This window comes from Diadema setosum, chromosome 8, assembly GCF_964275005.1.
Source record: "Diadema setosum chromosome 8, eeDiaSeto1, whole genome shotgun sequence".
Lineage (NCBI taxonomy): Eukaryota > Metazoa > Echinodermata > Echinoidea > Diadematoida > Diadematidae > Diadema > Diadema setosum.
The window spans coordinates 15,286,062-15,307,390 of record NC_092692.1 but is presented as its reverse complement, the minus strand read 5'-3'; the positions used below and the strand labels follow the sequence as shown (position 1 = coordinate 15,307,390).

Genomic DNA, 21,329 nt, shown 5'->3' with positions numbered 1-21,329 from the left:
GAATCAATTAGCATTTAACTCTTAGTGTGATTACACCTTTTTCTTGCATAGCTCATTAATTCAAACTACAGACTGCATTTTTCATGGGGTGTTGATGTTACTATTGTGGTTCAGTTACACATTTCAGATGGAAAAAAAAAAAAAAAAAAAACACAGAAGAGGAAAAACAATGTAGTGTTCTGGTATGTAGGCTACATAAGAGGGATTCTCCTTGGCACAAGATATATACCTGACTCGGTGACAGGCTCATCTGCAGAGAAGCTGTGGTTCACGTAATCGCCATTTGCTCCATTCGGTGTGGGAGGCTGCAGTTCCTTCTCCGCAGAAACGGGTTTGCCATTGGGGATTGACTCGACGCCTTCGGCGGCGTTTGAGGTACTCCTGTAGCGTGTCTCTGTGTTTTCATCACTGGAGTGGTTCATACCAACCCTGTGTTGAATTAGTGGGAAAAAGGAGGAACACATAGTATTGTCAACCAAGCTCAAGATATAACACACCTGCATCTTCTCTACTATGTTGCATGACTCTGAACATTGGAGCAGGACAAGTTCTGATCTTCAGAAGCTAGCAGGTTTTCATACCAAAAGTTGGACATGCACGCTCTGTACATTCTGGCCCAACACAATATCCAATGAGGAGCTGTTTGAGAGATGCCACCAGGAGGGTATGGAAGATATACTAATGAGAAGGAGATGGAGGTGTATTGGGCACACCTTAAATTAGACTACCAAAATGGCAGATACCTCATCCAGATTGGGCCTACAATAAAGAAGTTATGGAATTGAAAATGTCAGAAGCTTGAAAAGAACAATGACATAAGAGGCAGTGTCATACTCCTTGAATGAACTACATACATAATATCTTCACTTCATTTCCCTTTGTATTACATAACATCTCAAGAAAAATACATGCTTAAAGAAATTCTTCACATACATGTGTCATCTTCCATTGGGTTGCAGTGACATAGAAATAATAATGTTCAGGGGAAAGGGGTTGCAGTTACTATAAGTTGCTGATCAAAAGTTTGATATTTTTGTGCAGAAATTAATAGCAGAGTTTTGAGTTCGTAACATCACCGCCTCACTTGTGTGCCTAAACTAAACCAAACTGGTGACAGTCACTTTCACTTCCATAACCACAAACTTCCGATTAACCAGTGAGTATAGAAATGCAAGTTCATAATCTATAAACTATCTGTTTAAAGGCATTATTTACCATTTGCAGATGAAACAAAAACCCAGCATTAGAGCTTCAAAATAGTTCTAAAATCAGAGATAGGGATAGAAACAACCAATGTAAAAATTTGAATCAGTATAATCAATTATAAGTATTGTTAAACATACAAAATGTGAACAACAGTTATAATAAAAATGTTTCTAGACTAAACTGTCTACAGTTATGGTTTAGTGGAAAAAATACTGATATCTCCTTATATTTTAGGATTTATTATGAAATATTTATATGGTAAGATGTTTTGTGATATAACTGACCAGTTGAACATGCATCAAATGTGATAATCTCAGAAATCACTGCTCCCAGTTGTCAACAGTATCTTTGAATAAAAACAAGTAATTATGAATAAAGAAATCGGTGAGTGAATGCTTGCTCGTAATTCTCTAAAAAGTACATGTGTCTCCGCTCTCAAAGCGGGTGTGCCTATAAACTCACTTGAGGAACACCTCTTCCATGGTGGTCACAGAGGCTCCGTAGCTGTCTATGCCAAGGGGGCCTTTTTGCTCCTCTAGCTGGGAGAAGAGGCCCTCGAACTGGCCCACGGACTCCTCGGGCAGGATGTACGACAGCTCCGCCCCGACGTTGTTCTCCATCTGGGCCCCCGGTACGTGCTCCTTGACGACTTGCGAGACGGAGTCGACGTCGCATTCGCTGGACTTGGCAATCACCATGTGATAGCCGATGCCTGTTGTTGAGCAGTGACACGAGACAGTGACAAAGTGGTTGTTCTCTCATTCACTCGATAAACGTGACTTGGAATGAGAGCGACGATACAAACCTCATGAGCTAGTAATATGGACACAAAGGTGCATTATTAGCACTGAGGTTGTGTATTCCTCCTATAGTGCTAAAAATAGTAACTGTCATCATTAACAACAAATTATATAAAATCAATATTACTAACAAAAATTATTGTGCTAGACAATCACTATTGGCTAAAAGATGCCCAACACACATATATATAGAAAGCCAGCATCCTCCTAAATGAAGACAAATATACTTGCTATTCAGAAATGTAATAAGCTTTCAAATTCAAATTTGTACCTTTGAACAAAACCAACAAAGGAAATTGTCCTAAGCAGCTTACGCGGGGGTTGAAAATACACATCAGTTTCATCTCTGAAATATATATGCAGAGATTCATCCACTGACCATATTTCTTCTTGAGAAACAGGGAGGACCCACAGCACTTGATCTGCCCTTCCGCCATGATGGCGATGCGGTCGCCAAGGAGATCAGCCTCGTCCATGAAGTGGGTGGTGAGGATCATGGTGCGGCCGTGGCGGTGCTGCTGGAGCAGGTCCCAGGTGAAGCGACGGGCCGAGGGATCCATGCCAGATGTCGGCTCGTCCAGCATTACAATCTGATGAACATGGTTTCAGAATCTTTCACATTAACTTTAACCATATTTTACACAAAGTTCTCTTTTTCAAAACTTACATAGTTAATCATTCACTGCATATCATTTATTGTAAAACTGTAAAAAAAAAAAAAAAAAAAAAAAAATACATTCAAATCTACCATAGTAAATGTATTTTCAGTCGACTTGTATAACTCTGTGACTTTTTGAAGTTTGAAATTCTCGTCAACTACAGCATATTAATGAAGATTAGCAAATCTTTCACATTTTCAACTATGTCATAAATTCATAGCTGCAGTATCTTCCATAATAATAATGAACACACTATATGGAATACATTAGATCAGCAGTACCTTTTAAACACTATAAAAAACACAAACATGACCGCTAAGGTGATACTCATTTGAACACAAAACGATGTACATATCTCTCTTCATGATCAGAAATTCTCACACAACAATACCACCCTTATGCATTTGCTGATGCTAAATCTATTTACTCATGAAGATATGACATTTTACAGTACTACCAGAAAAAAAAAAAAAAAAGATTCGATAGGAGTGAGCAGCAAACACACCTCCGAGTCACCGATGAACACTATGCTGATGGACAGCTTCCTCTTCATTCATTGCTTCATTTATTTACCTAATTATTCATATACTTATCAATGTACTTATTCATAGACTTTACAATCTAATTATTCATACTATAAAGTACCCAAAGAAAGACAAATACTTTTATGCAATTGCTGATGCTACGTATATATCTATTTCCTCATTAGGAGATGACATTTTACAGTACTATGAGAAAAGAAAGAAAGAAAGATTGAAGTAGGAGCCAGGTGGAAACACACCTTGGAGTCAGCGATGAGTGCTATGCCAACGGACAGCTTCCTCTTCATGCCTCCGGACAGGGCCTTGGCCCTTACTGACCGCTTGTCCTCTAGGCCAACAGACTTGATGTAGCGATTGATCTCTTCCTTGACATCGTCGTGTGGGTAGCCCTTCAGCTGAGGATTGGCAAAGACATTGATGTGGAATTAGGAAGCGCTCTCCACACAAACTAAAATCGGGGGATTGCTGCATGCTTTGCATGATGCTTTGCCATTATGGTGCACCAGTTCTGTCAAACACTAGCAGTCAGAAAACATATGAAGGGTGTCATAAAACATATCTTTATTCTAGCACAGGAAAATTTAGATCACACATGTCTGTGACCCTCACATGAGCTTTATTTCCTTATGATAATCTTGGTTGGATGGTTGGCTGATTGACAGACTGACTGACCGATTGATTGGTTGGTTGATTGATTGACTGACTGATTGATTTCTTGTTTCTTTCTCTTTTTTTTTTTGGCACATTGGACATGAGAACAAACCTACATTAAGTATATTACAAGTACACACATTGACATTACACAGACTGGAACTGAAACTGAAACATATTGGCATACAACACACACCATCACAACATTAATACATTGAACAGACATTTATGACCATTAAAACTATGACTACTGACATAATGTAATTTTTCTACAATAATTCAGCCAATCTTGACATGTATCTCAAGCTTGAAATCAAAAGAAATCATGAAGCAGACTAGCCATGAATCATATCATCCCCAAAATTAGCCAGATTAGCAAGGCATAGGAAGATATCAGCTTGTTATAAAGATATGCCTTCATTCACAGAATTATGGCAACGTCTCTGTACTTTTGTTTGTAAACACTTAAAAGATGGCATCAATTCAATGAGTGTCTTAACATTGAGTGTAGGTAAAGGAGAAAATCATTCTTTTCCTTTCTCAATCCCTTACATTACAACCCACTGATCCAGAGTATCAGTTATTACATCACACATAGGAAGCTCCCACTATAGTAGCCACACTGTGTGCAATGCTATGAACAGGCCTGAGTCACATTTACATGTAGCAGTTCTCTGTACTCATGACTAATAGACTTTCAAGATAACAACACGAACAACATATGCCCAAAAATCAAACAAGACACCTCAAGATTTTGAGGTCAAGTTTTACTCCACAGACTTTGGACTAGTCCTCTTGAATTTCAATGTTAGATTAAAAAAACTCGTAGTACATACACTTGTATTTGAGAAACAAAAGGTTTGTATATTCCCCCGTGCTGCTCATGTTTGAGCAACACAGATAATATCTTACTGTGGCTAAACAAACAACAAATACATAGTTTAGTGTTACAAGTGTTTACATGAATGGGGAGTTACAAATATTTCTGAGTGTTACAGATATGTGTGAGTATGATATTTGTATTGGACTGTTGCATTGGCAGTCTGTACACCTTCTGATGCCTATGGTAAAGTACACATAAAGAACACATAAAAACAATTTACAATTGCAACTGATTGACAAATTGCCCCACATCGACGTAAATAAGCACTGAATTGATCAGTGTTTTAGTAGTAGCCATGATAAAAAATCATGGGCATACATACTCGAGCAGGATTCGAACCTACGACCTCCTGATCACCGGACAGGCGTCATCTGCACTAGACCACCGAGCTTTTGCCCGACAGCAAGTGTTGGTTCTAATCCTTATAGCATGCAGCGGGTACCGCTTTGTTATTCAAATTCATGAAATTCTTCCGTCGAGATGTTTTCATTGCAACTGATTGACAAATTGCCCCACATCGACGTAAATAAGCACTGAATTGATCAGTGTTTTAGTAGTAGCCATGGTAAAAAAATCATGGGCATAAATACTCGAGCAGGATTCGAACCTACGACCTCCTGATCACCGGACAGGCGTCACCTGCACTAGACCACCGAGCTTTCGCCCGACAGCAAGTGTTGGTTCTAATCCTTATAGCATGCAGTGGGTACTGCTTTGTTATTCAAATTCATGAAATTCTTCTGTCGAGATGTTTTCATTGCAACTGATTGACAAATTGCCCCACATCGACGTAAATAAGCACTGAATTGATCAGTGTTTTAGTAGTAGCCATAATAAAAAATCATGGGCATACATACTCGAGCAGGATTTTTATCATGGCTACTACTAAAACACTGATCAATTCAGTGCTTATTTACGTCGATGTGGGGCAATTTGTCAATCAGTTGCAATGAAAACATCTCGACGGAAGAATTTCATGAATTTGCATAACAATTTACAAATTTCACAGGGTAGGCTGCCATGCACACTGGTTGGGGAAACTACAGGCTCCTAGCTATAAAAATGCCCGTAGAATCTACACATTGTATACCCGTCCTACAGCCATCTATCTTTTCTGTCTTCATAGAGAGTTCATTTTCTTCATTTTGTCAATGAACAACAAACAGAGATGAAAAATCCATTCTGCATTACCACAAGCATCAAAATGACCTACATTACTATTAACATGATCCTTGATGATGGCACTTTACTCAATTAGAGTCATGTTAACATAACCTAACTTGCCTGGATGTCTATATTTTCAGGTGTATATAGGCTATGCTATGCATGTCACTGCATTTACAATGTAGTTCTGTTTAAATTTGGCCCGAGCAAGCAAGCTACTTTCACTAAATCTAATGGACAAATAGAGCTTTAAAAATACAAAATGTCCTCACAGAAAGGAAAAACTGCATAAGTCTTTGTAACCCTCAGAATCATCACACAATGACAGTGAAAATGTCATATCAGTGCACAGCCACACATTCACCAGATTTTTTTTTTCTTGCTGTATTTAATTGAATGTGTATTTTGTCACACATTCTTACAATGAAAGACAACAGCCTCTGATACAGCTCATCAGAAGAAACTTCAAAATTGTGTCTACTGCATGATAAGGTATGATATGTTTGGATTACAATCAAAACATGACTTCAGAAAAGAGCCGAGAATTCAGTTGGGTATCAACACAGTGACTTTAAGTTACTGTGTTGATGATAATATTCTGACAAAGAGCATAGCTCCATACTATTGGTGCGCTAGTGTGTACACAATACAACCTTTCATGATTGCTTTTATAGGGAACCATGTTAATATTGTAGTACACATACAATCATGATCCTCACAAATGTCTGGAGTTTTTGCAAATTCAAAGCGGTACAAGGCCAATATAAAAAAAAAACTAAACACTTTCGCATGACTAATTTTTCAGACTGGGCAATTTCAGCGAGCTTTGCATTGTTCATGATTGTGAGGATCACAGCACATATTTGTGCAGAAAACAGTACCTAAAAGGATATTGCATGTCAAATTTTGGGGCCAGTGTTGTTGAGTGGGACATTCAGAATATGAAAACAAAAAAACCCCTCACCTTGGCAAAAAAGTAGAGATGTTCCTCCACCGTCATCTCATCAAAGAGGACATCATGCTGAGGACAGAGACCCAAGTTTGACCGCACCCCGTCGATGTCCTGACAGATGTCGTGACCGTTGACCACGGCGGTGCCCGACGTCGGAGGGAACAGCCCGGTCAGCATGGAAATAGTGGTGGACTTTCCGGCTCCGTTGTGACCCAGGAGGGCAGTGATCTGACCCTCGTACACGCTGAGGGTCAGCTTGTCCACTGCTGTCTTGGTCCCAAAGGTCTGCAGGTGGGAGTGAAAGAGGTCATGCATTTGTTTTTTTTCACTTTCCATCGGAGAAGATGGCTAGATAGCTCATATTTAGCTGCACTAGATAGTCTTCCATGGGGTTCAGCTGCATGTCAGGCAGGACCACTTCACTGGATTATGCACCCTGCTCTCTGCAATAAATTAACGAAGCAGGATCTTTTACAAGCATTAGTTGTGACTCTCTCACACACATGACCTTCTTTTTATGTTCTATCCGAGGGACTGCGTGTTTTGCCTCTTACTAGAGGGGACAGTATGGTTACACCCAACATTGCTCAGTGTAACCTAGGAATTAAACCAGGGGCCTTTAGATCTGGAGGCAGACCAGTTGCCGACTGAGCCAAATCACCACCCTGTGGTTGCATACATCCACTTAATAAACACATAACAGTCTCCTATAAGAATTATAATGGCTTTGGGTGTACTTTAAGTTCTGGCCATCTAGATTCATGTAGTAGTGTCAGAAAGTTAAAAAACAAGAGTATGTTGTAACTAGCACTCCATTCACTCAACATCTGCTGAATCCACACAAAAAGATACTGTTTATGCCAAAAATATTTCATGAGTATAATATTTTGCAAATTGAGATTTGTACGATGCTTTTCGGAGTATGAATTGGGGATCAATAACCACATTCATAGAATGAAAAAGAAGCTGTATTATAAATATTCAAGAGAAAAATTAGAGACTTCTCACATTGAATAAAATACACAGTATATTTGCTTTACAATAGACAACATGCTGGTCAGTGTGGCCTATGCAGGTTTTACATGAGTACCCACAGGTCTGTGTGTCTCTACACACCATTGTTTTTTTCTTTACCAGACTATTAGCATTTTTCATTCAATAGTCCCCTACACCGATCATAAAGTGCATAAAAGCATCTTTCAGTCACACATTTTCTTTTCTTTTTTCTTTTTTTTTTTTGGGGGGGGGGGGGGGGGCTGGGGGAGTAAGAATGCTTCCCAAGGACAGACATCTGTAAGTCAGTGGAGATACTTATTATTATAATGACTAAGATTGTAGAGAGTCAAGGCAAAGAGGTTCCAATCATTCTCACTGGTCTTTAACCCATTGAAGACGGACTGTTTTTGCTACAACATGCATTTCCCATAGACACCTGCCCGAGTATACTCGAGACTCGTCCTCAACGGGTTAATCTCTACCAGCTCACCTTGGTCAGGCCTCTGATCTGCACACCTGCCTCAAGCCCCACCGGGTCTCTCTCTATGAAGTCAGAACTGTTTGAGGTGCCCGCCAGGACGGGCGCATTCTCGACATCCACCGCATAGGAGCCTTTCTTAGGACCAAGCCAGTAGCTCCTCTGTGATGAATCAAAACAACATTTTACATGACAATGCTTGGATGAAGGCTTATCACTTTTCTACCAATAAGAAGCAGCCAAAGTTGTAGGATGATTGCACACAGCATTCTTTTCTTTTTCACAAATAGTACTCTTGTTCATTGGCTCGGCTAACACCCATTAAATACTCACGAGATAAATCATTTTATCTCTGTGTTTTTAAAGGTCACTGTTCACACATCATCTCTTGGCTGTGTCCAATCACAAAAAATGATAAATGAATAAATGAAATGTTGGCATATAAATATAAATATAACAAATTGTCAAGGTGACATTTTGAATAAATTGAATTTGACCTTAACCTTGAATTTGGTCGTCAGTGGAGTTGGCAACAAGTTCAATCAGTGCATTACATTCTGATACTGCAATTTTTAGTTTGAGAATGCACTAAAGACTCCTGACTTGCATCTGATCAATTCATTGATTAGATGAGTTAATAATCCCACTATATCCAAGTAAAGGGCAATATTTTCTTATGTACCATCTCTACTCTTGTATCCAAGTAAAGTCATGTGACATCAGTATTTCACTCATAACTGCATTGTCTCCTCCATTTAGACAAAATATTGAATATGGGTTACAGTGATATGAGGTTACAGGATATGAGTAAAATGAGGTAGCTAGTACAAGTTGCTGAGTATTGATGGTTTATGTCTCACCGTAAAGGGGAAGTATAAGGGTTTGGGGATGCCGTACTCGCCAGGGTAGATTGCTTCAAAGTACCATGCGATGAGGAGGTAGAGCACCGTGTCCACCACCAGCATTATCAACACCGCCAGGAAGGTGAAGTTGTCATCTGGCGTGGCAGGATGAGCCATGTTGGACCACTGCACCCCTTCAGCTGCAGATTGAGAAGTATTGACATGACGCTAACTAGTCTCGATGGGGATACTTGCATTAAATATTGACAGAGCTTCATGGGATATGTCACATATATGGTGAAGATGAGCAAAATTATTGTATGGTCAGAACATGCCTCAGTGGCCACCTGTCCATAAGGGCTACTCTTTTCATCTCCCTTGGGCGGCTATTACAGACAGGATTGACTGTAACAACAGGCAAAGTTTCTTGAGCTCCCTAAAAATTTTAGGACCTGTAAATTCATTAATCATGATTTCTACCACAATTTTGCTTGGAAAGAAAAGTGAAAACTTCATATCATATTTGCTGTTGTACTGCAGACAGACGACAAAATGTGTGTCTCACTACATAACATGTTATCATATGGGAATATCTTTTTCAGGTTTTACCTGGTGCAACCTCCGAATTGCTCAAAGTGCATTAATATATCCCAACACCTCCCCATCAGGTTATTCAAGAGTTCAATATCTGCACAATATCCACTAGCTGGAGAATGAATTAACAAATTAGCAAATTCGGGTCATCCTGAACCTAAAGCTGCTTACTAAAAAGTATGGTACAATATATAGATTACATTGTACGTTCCATTAGATATCAGTACCATTCACACACGGACAAATACCTGAGAACTCAGGATTATCAGTGACATCGTTGGGGCTCTAAGGTCATTATTGCATAGTGTCCAATGAGTAGATTAACATGAAGGAAAAGTCTAAGAGCAAATGACAAATAAAGGAGACCCTTCTTTTAGCTGCAATCTCCGCAAAATTATTGTAGCATTTCTCGCTGCTTTTCTTGCAATAAGAATTGAAGTTGTATGTTTCAATTTGCTGCTGTCTTGCAGTTAAATGTGGATATAATGGTTTGAATTTCTTTTTTACTTTATTATATAAATGAGGCCTCTTACCAGCAGCCTACTTTCATGGCTGCTGGAAGCCCTCAACTAAACAATCTCCTGAAAGGTTGCTTTGCATATAAAATGTAAAAATTCTCATCTCAACTTGGCATTGCCTTAAAAACACATGCATCATCTTTCGCCATGTTTACTCACTTATTCGCTGTGTTGCATTAAAAGTAACACATGTTCTACAAACTTTCCAGTTTGGCAACAATGGAATGGTTTTAAAATTCAAGGAAAACAAGATTTTGCATCTCAGTAGCCAACACTCACAGGTCCCTTCGAATACGCCAATCAGAAGCAAGCCCACGGACATGGCCGAGTTGGACAGAAGGCAGCCAGCCGCCTTCTCCGCAGCAGACATGAAGGTGTAGGTGTTGTACATGAATGAGTACGGCACAATGGAGATGAACCAAATGATGCCAGCTGCTGCTGTGGCCGTGTTGGCTGTATTATGGGGTGAAAAACAAACAAACAAACAAATCTCATTAAGATATGTGGCTGGTTGGTCACCATGAAAATGTGGGTATAAGCATTTTGCAGACTCCAATGCATGAATTATACTTGTACTTGACAACTTTTTGGGTGGAATAAACTCAAGTAAAAAGTGCATTTACAATAAAATCACCAAATCATACACCATTCCCACAACTTCATGTTCTTCTCATAATATGTTTAGTGTTAGAATTCTTTAGAAACCAGTGAAAGCTCCTACTTACATTTCTCTTTCTCCTGTTTCTTTCTACATTATTCCATTATAATGTAATACAACTTTTACATACTCTGAGCTCATGTTATTTATGTATGTCCACATCTTGTACTTTATAAACCTCTCACCTGTGAACACTTCATTCCATGCAATATTTGGTGATAACTTTTCCACATTAAGCTCTAAGTTTAGTGGAATTTATACGATCCCCATTTTGAAACAACTACCTCAGTACACAAATCTTTAAATATATGCTTGTATTTCATAGATCTAGATAATTGGAGAAAGTCACACAGTACCTATATTAAAGGATATTACTGAAAGAAACAAACAACATTAATTCACATACACACACTGTAGTTCATGTTGGTGATACGACACTTTCACATTTCAAATGCATTCATTGTTGTGGATGCTCATTGAGCTAATTTGCCACATACATCAAATCACATCCATAAGCATGGCATGAATCTTTATGCCTGCTCTCGAGAGTGAAACTACAGATAGTACAGATATTTCTAGATGGACTAGATAGACAAAGGACTGCTTTCAGTCTATTCATCATGCAGTGCTCTTATCACTATCCACTGACATGGTTTACATTGTACACGTACATGTACTTCCTACCAGTAATATTCAATGTACAATGTATACTGTAGATGTCAGTGTATTAACACACAAAGCTCTCCAGGGCCCCATTTCATAAAGAGTTGATATGATAGCAACTCTTGCTGGAATGGCAATTGTCATGGTAACGACAAGAATCCAGCTTCCTGATTGGCTATTGCTGTTGGAAGTTGCCACACGAGCAAGAGTTGCTATCATAACATCTTTTATGAAATGGGGCCCTGATGATACTACATGCAGATGTACGATACTACTTGCCATAAAAATAATTTTAAACCCCAAGCATACATTACGGACTACTGCTGGAAGATGGCATAGGTCCTACAAGTTATTACAGGCAGGCCTACATATTACAGTGTACAATGTATGTACGCATCATAACATAGTCATTCTTGTATTCTATCATTTGCTTTTTTTTCCCCCTGTTAGTTTCATTTTCTCTATTGATCACCAGAATTAAACCTTGGTTCCACTTCTGGACAGGATGTCACGTTTTAACCTTTGAAAAAGGAAGCCATGTAAACAAGGCCTATTGGCTTAAGACGATAGAAAAGAAAACCACTAAATATTTCCATCAATGTGACATCATAATACATGTATACCTGATACCATCAAGAATGAGATTCTAGCAACAACACAGCCTAGATGTACTTAAATGATGGGGATATACTTAGGTGCAAATTATTAAAAAGAAAACATGTAATCCTGCTTCTTTTTTTTCATCTCATAACAGGGGGAGCAGAGCACTGGTATGAAATGAATAACATGTATGTAGCTACCACAATATATTACTCTATGTAAAACTGAGCCATAAGATCTGTCGACTAGTGGTAATTATAACGTCAGTTACATTATATTACTTTACAAGCTGTCTGTCTCAAGGCAATACACTCTCCTTGAATGGAGACAGTTGGCACCAGTGTGGTTAATGCTGATTACCTTGAAGTCAGAGATTGGAGAAAAAAACAACAACAAACAACAAACAAAAAAACCATACCCTGCAAAGGGGGGGGGGGGGTATTTGATACCGGTATTTTACTGTTAGAATGAACAACATTAAGCCCCTGATGACATCCGTTATAAAAAGTTTCTTGACACGACATTAGTAGGTCTACTAGGTAACCGGCACAGCACAAATTATGATGACAATAAAGTTTGTGTTTACATGTCATGCTTGTGAACCTAATTACCTCCACTCCTCACGTACGAACCCCTGCCACTAAAGTTTAGTCTCTTTCTCTGTAGAGTACATAACCATGGGGCAACACCTCTATTGACTTGGCATACAACAGTTTCAATGGCTTCATGTCATCAAGGCAAACAGGCAATATAGCCCAGATATTTAGATAAGATAAGAATTTACAGGCTTTGAAATGTGACATGAATGGCAGGTTGATCATATATTTCTGACAAAAATGCACCATTTGACACTACACATGAAAGGATCAGTTGAGAGATAGAGAAATAATCAATGTGGTCATCGTGTAACTGTAAGAAGAATCAGGAGAATGTACAAGTCTGCAGATTATAACACTGGGTGATACTATAGACCACCTCTCTCAACAATCCAGTAACCCTTGTGTCCATGGCATTCGCATCTCATGACATATGTTCATCATAACTTCTCACAAAATGTAGTAATGTCATTTCATCATTTCATCAAACCGAAACCAAAGGTTGTCAAACTATGTACCATGCAATAGAAACCACTAGACATACACACTAAACAATGAGCTTTTTATCATCCCTTTTGTCCTTGAACATTGGAAGTAGGGTGAAGACAGAACTATGCCAGCAGCGAGTTATGAGATAACCAGCAATTTTCCAGACAAGGAAATTGACCCCAGAGTCAGTGTCATTACTCTAAAACCCAAACAAGACCTTTGCCCACCACTGAAGCCAGCTGCTCCAGATCTTGGGTGGGACAACTCAATCATGTGACAATCATGTGATAAGCGATGCTAACTTTAACTCTAAAAATAGCCATTATTACAGCTGCTTTGATGTAACAGCACAGAAAGACAGTCCACATAATGCCTATACATGAAATATATATAACACAGTTCAGGGTAACTTTAACAGAAGCAGATGCTATCTTTACACACAATACCTTATGTTGAAGCATATTGATGTATTTCACACAGGGATACACAGATAAAAATTACCTCACAAATAACAGTGTATCAATTTCTCTATAACAACCCTTCCCTATATGTAACTTGAGGAGAGTTATATTCCAAAAGTGAAGTGCTTTACACACAAACTCTCAAAATATTCTTGTCAAACCTCTTAACGGTGGTGCGAACAAAGTACACACTGAAAGTGTAATACTAAACACTGTTAATGCACTTCAGTGATAACATCATACAGGTATGCAACTCCTACCATCCATCATTACAGGTATTCATCACACACATCCATCAGAGTACATAGTCCATGAAAGGTTTTAGCATATCAGTGCGGCGAGAAAAGCCATATTCCTACGTGATCCTTACAGGGGATGGCTAGTAACTGATCAGGGGGAATCAGTGGGAATGCTGGAGAATGATTGTTCCAATCCTTGTGGGATTCAATTAAGAGTACATTATTGTCATGTGAAAATTATTTGCTTCAGAATGGTCTCATATTCAAGTAATGTGTAGTTTAATGTTTCCAGGTTAGCATGCCTGGTCAGTGACGGAGCATTAATCTGCACATTACTTGAATATGAGACCGTTTTGAAGCAAATAATTTTCACACAACAATAGATATATAATGTACTTTTAAATGAATCCCACAAGGATTGGAACAATCATCCCCCTGCATTCCCACTGATTCCCACTGATCGGTTACTAGCCATCCCCTTTAACCTGTTGAGGACGAGTCCCGAGTATACTCGGGCAGGTGTCTATGGGAAACGTGTGTTGTAGCAAAATCAGTCCGTCCTCAACGGATTAAAAAAAGACAAGAAAATTAGGACGGTTTATGGACCATGCTAAGAAGTAATAATGGCATGCTCTAAGAATAAGAAATATGCGAATGAATCATGAGTAACTGCAAACTGTCTAAAAATCTGACAAAAATTGATGAGAAATAATTGGTATTTGCTAGTATTACTCACAACTCTAGACAAGTGTAATTATTATTTGAACAGTATAAACTAGGTGTTAAGCAAAAATTTGATGCACTGACACCGACTACAAAAAACATGGTTCTCCCATGGTGGCCAGTGTTGGAAGCAACTTTAACCAGCCACATTATCATCCAGAGGAGATTAACGATAGTTGGTAAAAGCATTGTCAAACAACTAACACTAACATCTAAATTCTTCAATAAACAAAGCGCAGTACATACTGAAGATGTATTTGGGATGTTACCTTATTTTCGTATTAAACGCAACTCACCTTTTGAGAAGAACACACTGACGGCAAAGGACAGCGCAATGGTCGAAACCGCATACAGGAGCAGAAACACGAATATGACGGAAGGGGCGCTGTGCTTGAATATCGCCCCCTGTGTGCCCACTGGCACGGTGTAGAGAATCGTCATGAGTATAGTGGAGATGAAGAGGAAGGTGAAGAACTTGATAAACCACGCCGTCCAGTGCAGCCAGTTACTTAATCCCATCATTCGCATGGATTCCTGACATGAAAGTAAAACGAGAACAATAAAATGAAGCAAACTCTGTTGACTTGGAACTGCTTCTGAGAAGATTTCCATTTGTACTTACAGCAGATGTATATGATGCTCAGCAAAGAATGTTGTGAATTTCATAGTCTTTGGCAGTGACAAAGAATGTTGCAAATTTAAAACTCTTTGGCAGCGACAAAGACATGTTCCAGCAGGAAAAGAGGTCTGGTGAAAAGCAATAATCAGTGTGATTGATGTGTCTCATCAATTAATTTGTCTTACCATTTACATTACATAAGCTTAAACTGTACCTAGACCTACAAGGTGCCTGTATAGTGAGCCATACCATGATGAGAGCATGGGCTAGCAACAGCAAGTACACATGTACCTGATGAGAACACCAATAATAGCAATAATAATAATATGAAATATTTATATAGCGCGTAATGCAAACATGTTTCAATGCGCTTTACAATTTTCAAAAACAAACAAACAAACAAACAAACAAACAAACAAACATATAAATTAACTAGAATACGAATAATCAACTTTACATAATCATCAGTTCTGTTCTAGCAATAGATGGGTTTAAAATTTCCCTGCAATACACTTGAACTTGTGGTAAAGGGTACAGTTCTGTATACATCTGATGATCTGAATGAGCATTCAAGATCGTCAACGAAAGTAAAGGTACACTGCATCCATATACAATGTATTTGACTTGCAGCAGATATAAACCGCTCATGCAGTTTTCTTTGAAAAACAAGGAAAAGTAGAAATTACGCGGTGCGTAACATATGTCCCCGCCGGAAGTAGCATTTTGTCACAAAATGTGCAATATAGGTAAAAAATCAAGGTCAAAGGTCAAAGAAGTCAAAGGTCAAAATTCTGTGCAGAAGTTTTGAAGCCCTCACCTAGTGCCATCACATAAAGCAAATGGAATCGAAATTGGGTTAGAAATGGCGAAGGAGTAGCATTTTGTAGCCAATGTACAATATAGGTCAAAAATTAAGGTCAAAGGTCAAAGAAGACAAAGGTCAAAATTCTGTGTAGAAGTTTTGAAGCCCTCACCTAGTGCTATCACATAAAGCAAACGGAATCGAAATCGGGTTAGAAATGGCGAAGGAGTAGCATTCTGTAGCAAAATGCACAATATAGGTCAAAAATCAAGGTCAAAGGTCAAAGAAGTCAAAGGTCAAAATTCTGTGTAGAAGTTTTGAAGCCTTCAACTAGTGCCATCATATAAAGCAAACGGAATTGAAATCGGGTTAAAAATGGCGAAGGAGTAGCATTTCGTAGCAAAATGTACAATATAGGTCAAAAATCAAGGTCAAAGGTCAAAGAAGTCAAAGGTCAAAATTCTGTGTAGAAGTTTTGAAGCCCTCACCTAGTGCCATCACATAAAGCAAACGGAATCGAAATCGGGTTAGAAATGGCGAAGGAGTAGCATTTTGTAGCAAAATGTACAATATAGGTCAAAAAATCAAGGTCAAAGGTCAAAGAAGTCAAAGGTCAAAATTCTGTGTAGAAGTTTTGAAGCCCTCACCTAGTGCCATCACATAAAGCAAACGGAATCGAAATCGGGTTAGAAATGGCGAAGGAGTAGCATTTTGTAGCAAAATGTACAATATAGGTCAAAGGTCAAGGTCAAAGGTCACGACTGAAATTCTGTGTAGAAGTTTCAAAGCTCCCATGTAGTGCTATCATATAAAGCAAACAGAATCAAAATTGGCTCAAAAATGACAGAGAAGTAGCAAATTGAAGATTTTGATCACACACGGACGCACACACGGACACACGGACGGACGGACGGACACACGGACGGACGGACGGACGGACGGACACACGGACACACACACGTACGGAGCCCGTTTCATAGTCCCCTGCTCGAACTCGTTCGGCGGGGACAAAAAAACTACAAAAAACACTGCATCTTCTCTTGGAATCATTTCAAAATGATCATAAAAATTATGTTTATAACGAATACCCCTACTGACCTTTAACCTTTTCTCTTTCTCATGGCAGATTGTCCTGGCGATGTTGATCATGGGGTACACCAAGCTGATGAAGAGGAGGTATGGAAGCTGGGCCTGTATGGCCAGGATGAAGATGTCGTCGAGGTAGGGTGGATACGGGTAGCGCTGCATCTTGACGTTGAACTGGTCCGTCAGGTTGGGATCAACGTACTGCATGAAAGCTTTGTCAATGGCATGCTGCAGCGACAAGAAACCCTCCCTCATGTAGCCTGTACACAAAAGAACAGTTCAATGCCAATTACACACTCCTGAAAAAGGGTGTACTCTTATCAGCAATTTTACTGTAGGCATCCATGGCACTGATGGTCCTTACACCCTGTGTAGTTTGTCCTGTTTCTCAAACAAGCATCCCAAAGATTTGAAGCCACCATATTGTAACTAACTTTTCTGTTTCCACATCAGCCAAGCTGAGTCTTCACAGAGAGCATACACCACGTCTTGGAGAAAACAAGAACAAGTTAATCCCCCCCCCCCCCCCAAAGGTGTAACATGGTGTTTAAGTTGGGATATTTTCTTTCTCTGCATGCATGCTGATAGGTTTGTGTGGACACGGCCTATCATTTTGATAACAATCAAGACAAACGCAGATGATAATGAGTTATGCAGCATAATTCAAGAACACTTACATCAAGGTACATTGTGACTTAAAGGGAAGATAAACCCCAAGAGCAATGTGGATTGAGTGAAAGCAGCAACATTAGTAGAACATATCAGTAAAAGTTTGAAGAAAATCGAACAATCGATGCAAAAGTTATGAATTTTTAAAGTTTTGGTGTTGGAACCGCTGGATGAGGAGACTACTAGAGGTTATGACGTATGAGTGGACAACAATACTAAGAAAATATAAAGAAAATTCTACAAAAATCAATTTTTCATGAAAATTACAAATTCCATCAACTTGATATTGACATATGTTAAGGGTAGCAATTATTCCCCCTGCTTTCTGAAAGAGGTTGGTCCATTGCTCTTTCATGATTCTAGAAAAGTGAATTTTTGTTGAATTTCCTTCATATTTTCTTTGTATTGTTGTCCACTCATACGTCATATCCTCTAGTAGTCTCCTCATCCAGCGGTTCCAACACCAAAACTTTAAAAATTCATAACTTTTGCATCGATTGTCCGATTTTCCTCAAACTTTCACTGATGTGTTCTACTAATGTTGCTGCTTTCACTCAATCCACATTGCTCTTGGGGTTTATCTTCCCTTTAAGGTTAGGACAACACCACTGGGTCTTGCATGTCTTTTCAACACATTTTCAACAGCTACACATACAGCCGCACAAACATACAAACGAATATAAAAAACCAGCAGAGCCAGCAGACATGTCTCTCTTTTCTCCTTAGCTTCTTGCTGAGCATTCTCAGCAGAGGTAAACAAAAGATGATAATGTTTCATAAGTTTTATTGTTTCAGGATTAGCTATCAATCACTTTTGTTTCTTTTCTTGGTACTTCCCTTACTGCAAACATGAAACATAGCTTTTAGTTTATAGCTGCCATTCAAAGGCAGCTGCAACATGCACAGAAACCCACATACAAGCAATCAATCATGTCGATACAAAATAAACAAACACACAAAAAAAACAAAAACATTTTGGTGGCATACACTCACCTGGATCCCCTCCCCAAGTCTGGTGTTTGGCCCGTGGCCCGAGGGTCATTATGAATGGGAAGAGTTCATCTGTTTTCCACTCGCTCTGCTGGTCGTTAAATGAATTGCTGCTATCTCCACTGGAGTATGGGGAGTTTCTTGGACTTGCTGAAAGTCGTATACTAAATTCATTAAAAAGAAAAACAAACAAAAATATTGAATAAATTAAAGGGCTTGACGTTAATGGCTGTCCTTGTATCCAAACATGAAATCAGCCTCCCGCATTCAAGGAGTATATTCTTACCCAAAGTATGCACATTCATGAACCCATATATTTGTCATGCAGAAAAGGTTTCATGTCTTTTGCAAATTTGTTCCACTATGACCAATTCATGACAAGAATTGTACATCTTTATTCACGTGCGGACTAGATAAGATGTCACTTGGGTACATTTCATTTTGAGACTGTCGATGATGTCCAGCTTTGGCTGGTTACCATCCTAAGAACGGAGGTGATGACATCACACATTTACACTCACCTATAATTCAGATTCACAGGTAATTGTCCATCTTCGGGAAAGTCGTTGTGGAATGTGATCCCTCCTAGGAGCGGAGATGTCCTTGTGTTGTTGATACTGGCAAAGTGTTCCAGCATGAGTTCCTCTGTAGGGAAGCCCGGACCTGTTTGGCAAATTTAACGAGATGAGAAATTTTGACCCTGTTTTTCGCAAAACACTTGACACTTGACCTCTATTAGCACCCATGCACTTTAGTCATGACTTGTTATCAGGGATGCCAACCTTGTAAACAGCACTGCAGTATATGAAAGCTGAAAAGGCATATTTTTCATGGAAAAACAGTATTGACACCTTTCCTGCAATAGACATGTGAACTTGCACAATTTGGGAGAAATTTTCCACGAAAAACAACATCTAAATTCCATGAAGCCTGCAATATTTTTGGCCAAAAACCAGTAAAAAAAATAATAACAGCAAAAGAGTAACATTTGGCATCTCTATGCTATGCTTTTTTAATTTCATTCTTGCAATCCCCTAAAAATAACTTGGTCTGAATGCTTTAATAGCTATCTTCAATTCACATGTACACATACTCCATTATTTTACTCAATACAAGATATCTCCAAATAACTGCATACTCCTATTTACAAAGTACAAACACATTGTACTCACAAGTACACTGTTTTGGTAGACAGCATGACACAGCATTCACAGTGCTCACAGTTCAAAGTTTTCACTTTCACATTGGCACTTTTATTCAAGTATTCATTCAAAAAGGAAGAGGAATTTCCCCTCCCCTTTTCCCTACATACATGTACATGTAATGGGCTGAGCATCGAACATTCTCGGCACCTACCGTTTGTAAGACTGATCAAGGGTTTCCTCAAATTGTAAACAACATTCGACATTATCTCATTGGTCGCCGTCGTGTTCGGCGCGTACGCCATCTCCCAGACGGTGATGGGTATGGGAGTGAGCGAGAGGTTCCATGGCAAATTGTTGATGTTGAACGTGCGGTAGATGGTGGAGTTGGGGTAGTTGGTGTACTCCACCTCGTTGCGGATCACGATCAGGATGCAGGCGAAGAGGACGGGGAGGAGGATCTCCACGACGGTCGAGAGGACCTGCCGGAGCTGGAGGAGGAAGTTCTTCCAGAGGAGCAGTCGCAGCTGGCTCAGAATCCGCGCCATCTCGTAAATGAATACAAATGATCCCCTGTCCGCCTAGTGTGAATTCTCCCTCTCTATACCGTTCCCCAAGGTGATGATTTCAGCTCTGATCTCCAATTATTCCCTTGGTTCACATTCCAAGGTGATTAATGCATGCACTGTACTTCCATCCCATCACAATACACTGATTTAAAGAGAGAGAGAGAGAACAAAAGAAAAGAGCAGGAAGATAAACATCGTATGCCAGCAAACACTGATTAATACAGAGCAACTAATGAAGTTTTGAACGTCAAAGGTGCATTTTTTTTTAATAAAAAAAGAAGAAAATAATTACATTGAGAGATCTCTTGATATATGCCATACTTATATTCTAAGGATTTTACTGTAAAAGTGGATATTTTGGCGCGACTAATTTTTCGCGCTTAGCCGGGTAAGAAGAGTTTTGCGTGTTTTTGATTCCGCGGAATCAAGACATCACGCAAAGGAACATATGGCTAGCAAAAATATTCGCATGCTTTATTTTCGCGGTAGTTTCTGGTTGCGCGAAATGCGCAAAAATTTCAACACTGTGAAAATTTCCACTTTTACAGTAGTTGTTTTTGTTGTTTTGGGGAGATGCACCTGTATGCCTGTTTCCAGATTGATACCACTTACATTTCTCATGATGAACTTAATAAAGAAAAAAGAAAAATTCGCCCAATGAAACAAAACATGGCTTTGACTACATGTACACAGAAAGCGGGCTTTGAAACAATCTGTTATACTTACATTCATCTGCAC

General features: G+C 39.2%; 1 protein-coding gene across 1 annotated transcript in view; it reads right to left on the bottom strand.

Annotated features, from left to right (window-relative positions):
• Positions 1-20,870, bottom strand: part of LOC140231397 (phospholipid-transporting ATPase ABCA3-like) — a 34,226-nt gene extending 13,356 nt beyond the window's left edge. The window contains exons 1-13 of the mRNA XM_072311523.1: positions 20,237-20,870; positions 19,402-19,543; positions 18,884-19,044; positions 17,234-17,481; positions 15,011-15,248; positions 10,565-10,738; positions 9,192-9,373; positions 8,344-8,493; positions 6,870-7,142; positions 3,447-3,602; positions 2,386-2,596; positions 1,669-1,918; positions 230-429 (exon numbers count right to left, since the gene is read on the bottom strand). Of these exons, the coding sequence (XP_072167624.1) occupies positions 230-429; positions 1,669-1,918; positions 2,386-2,596; positions 3,447-3,602; positions 6,870-7,142; positions 8,344-8,493; positions 9,192-9,373; positions 10,565-10,738; positions 15,011-15,248; positions 17,234-17,481; positions 18,884-19,044; positions 19,402-19,543; positions 20,237-20,570 (2,719 nt within the window). The 5' untranslated portion in view covers positions 20,571-20,870. The remainder of the gene's footprint in view (positions 1-229; positions 430-1,668; positions 1,919-2,385; positions 2,597-3,446; positions 3,603-6,869; positions 7,143-8,343; positions 8,494-9,191; positions 9,374-10,564; positions 10,739-15,010; positions 15,249-17,233; positions 17,482-18,883; positions 19,045-19,401; positions 19,544-20,236) is intronic.
• Positions 20,871-21,329: the final 459 nt, after the last annotated feature.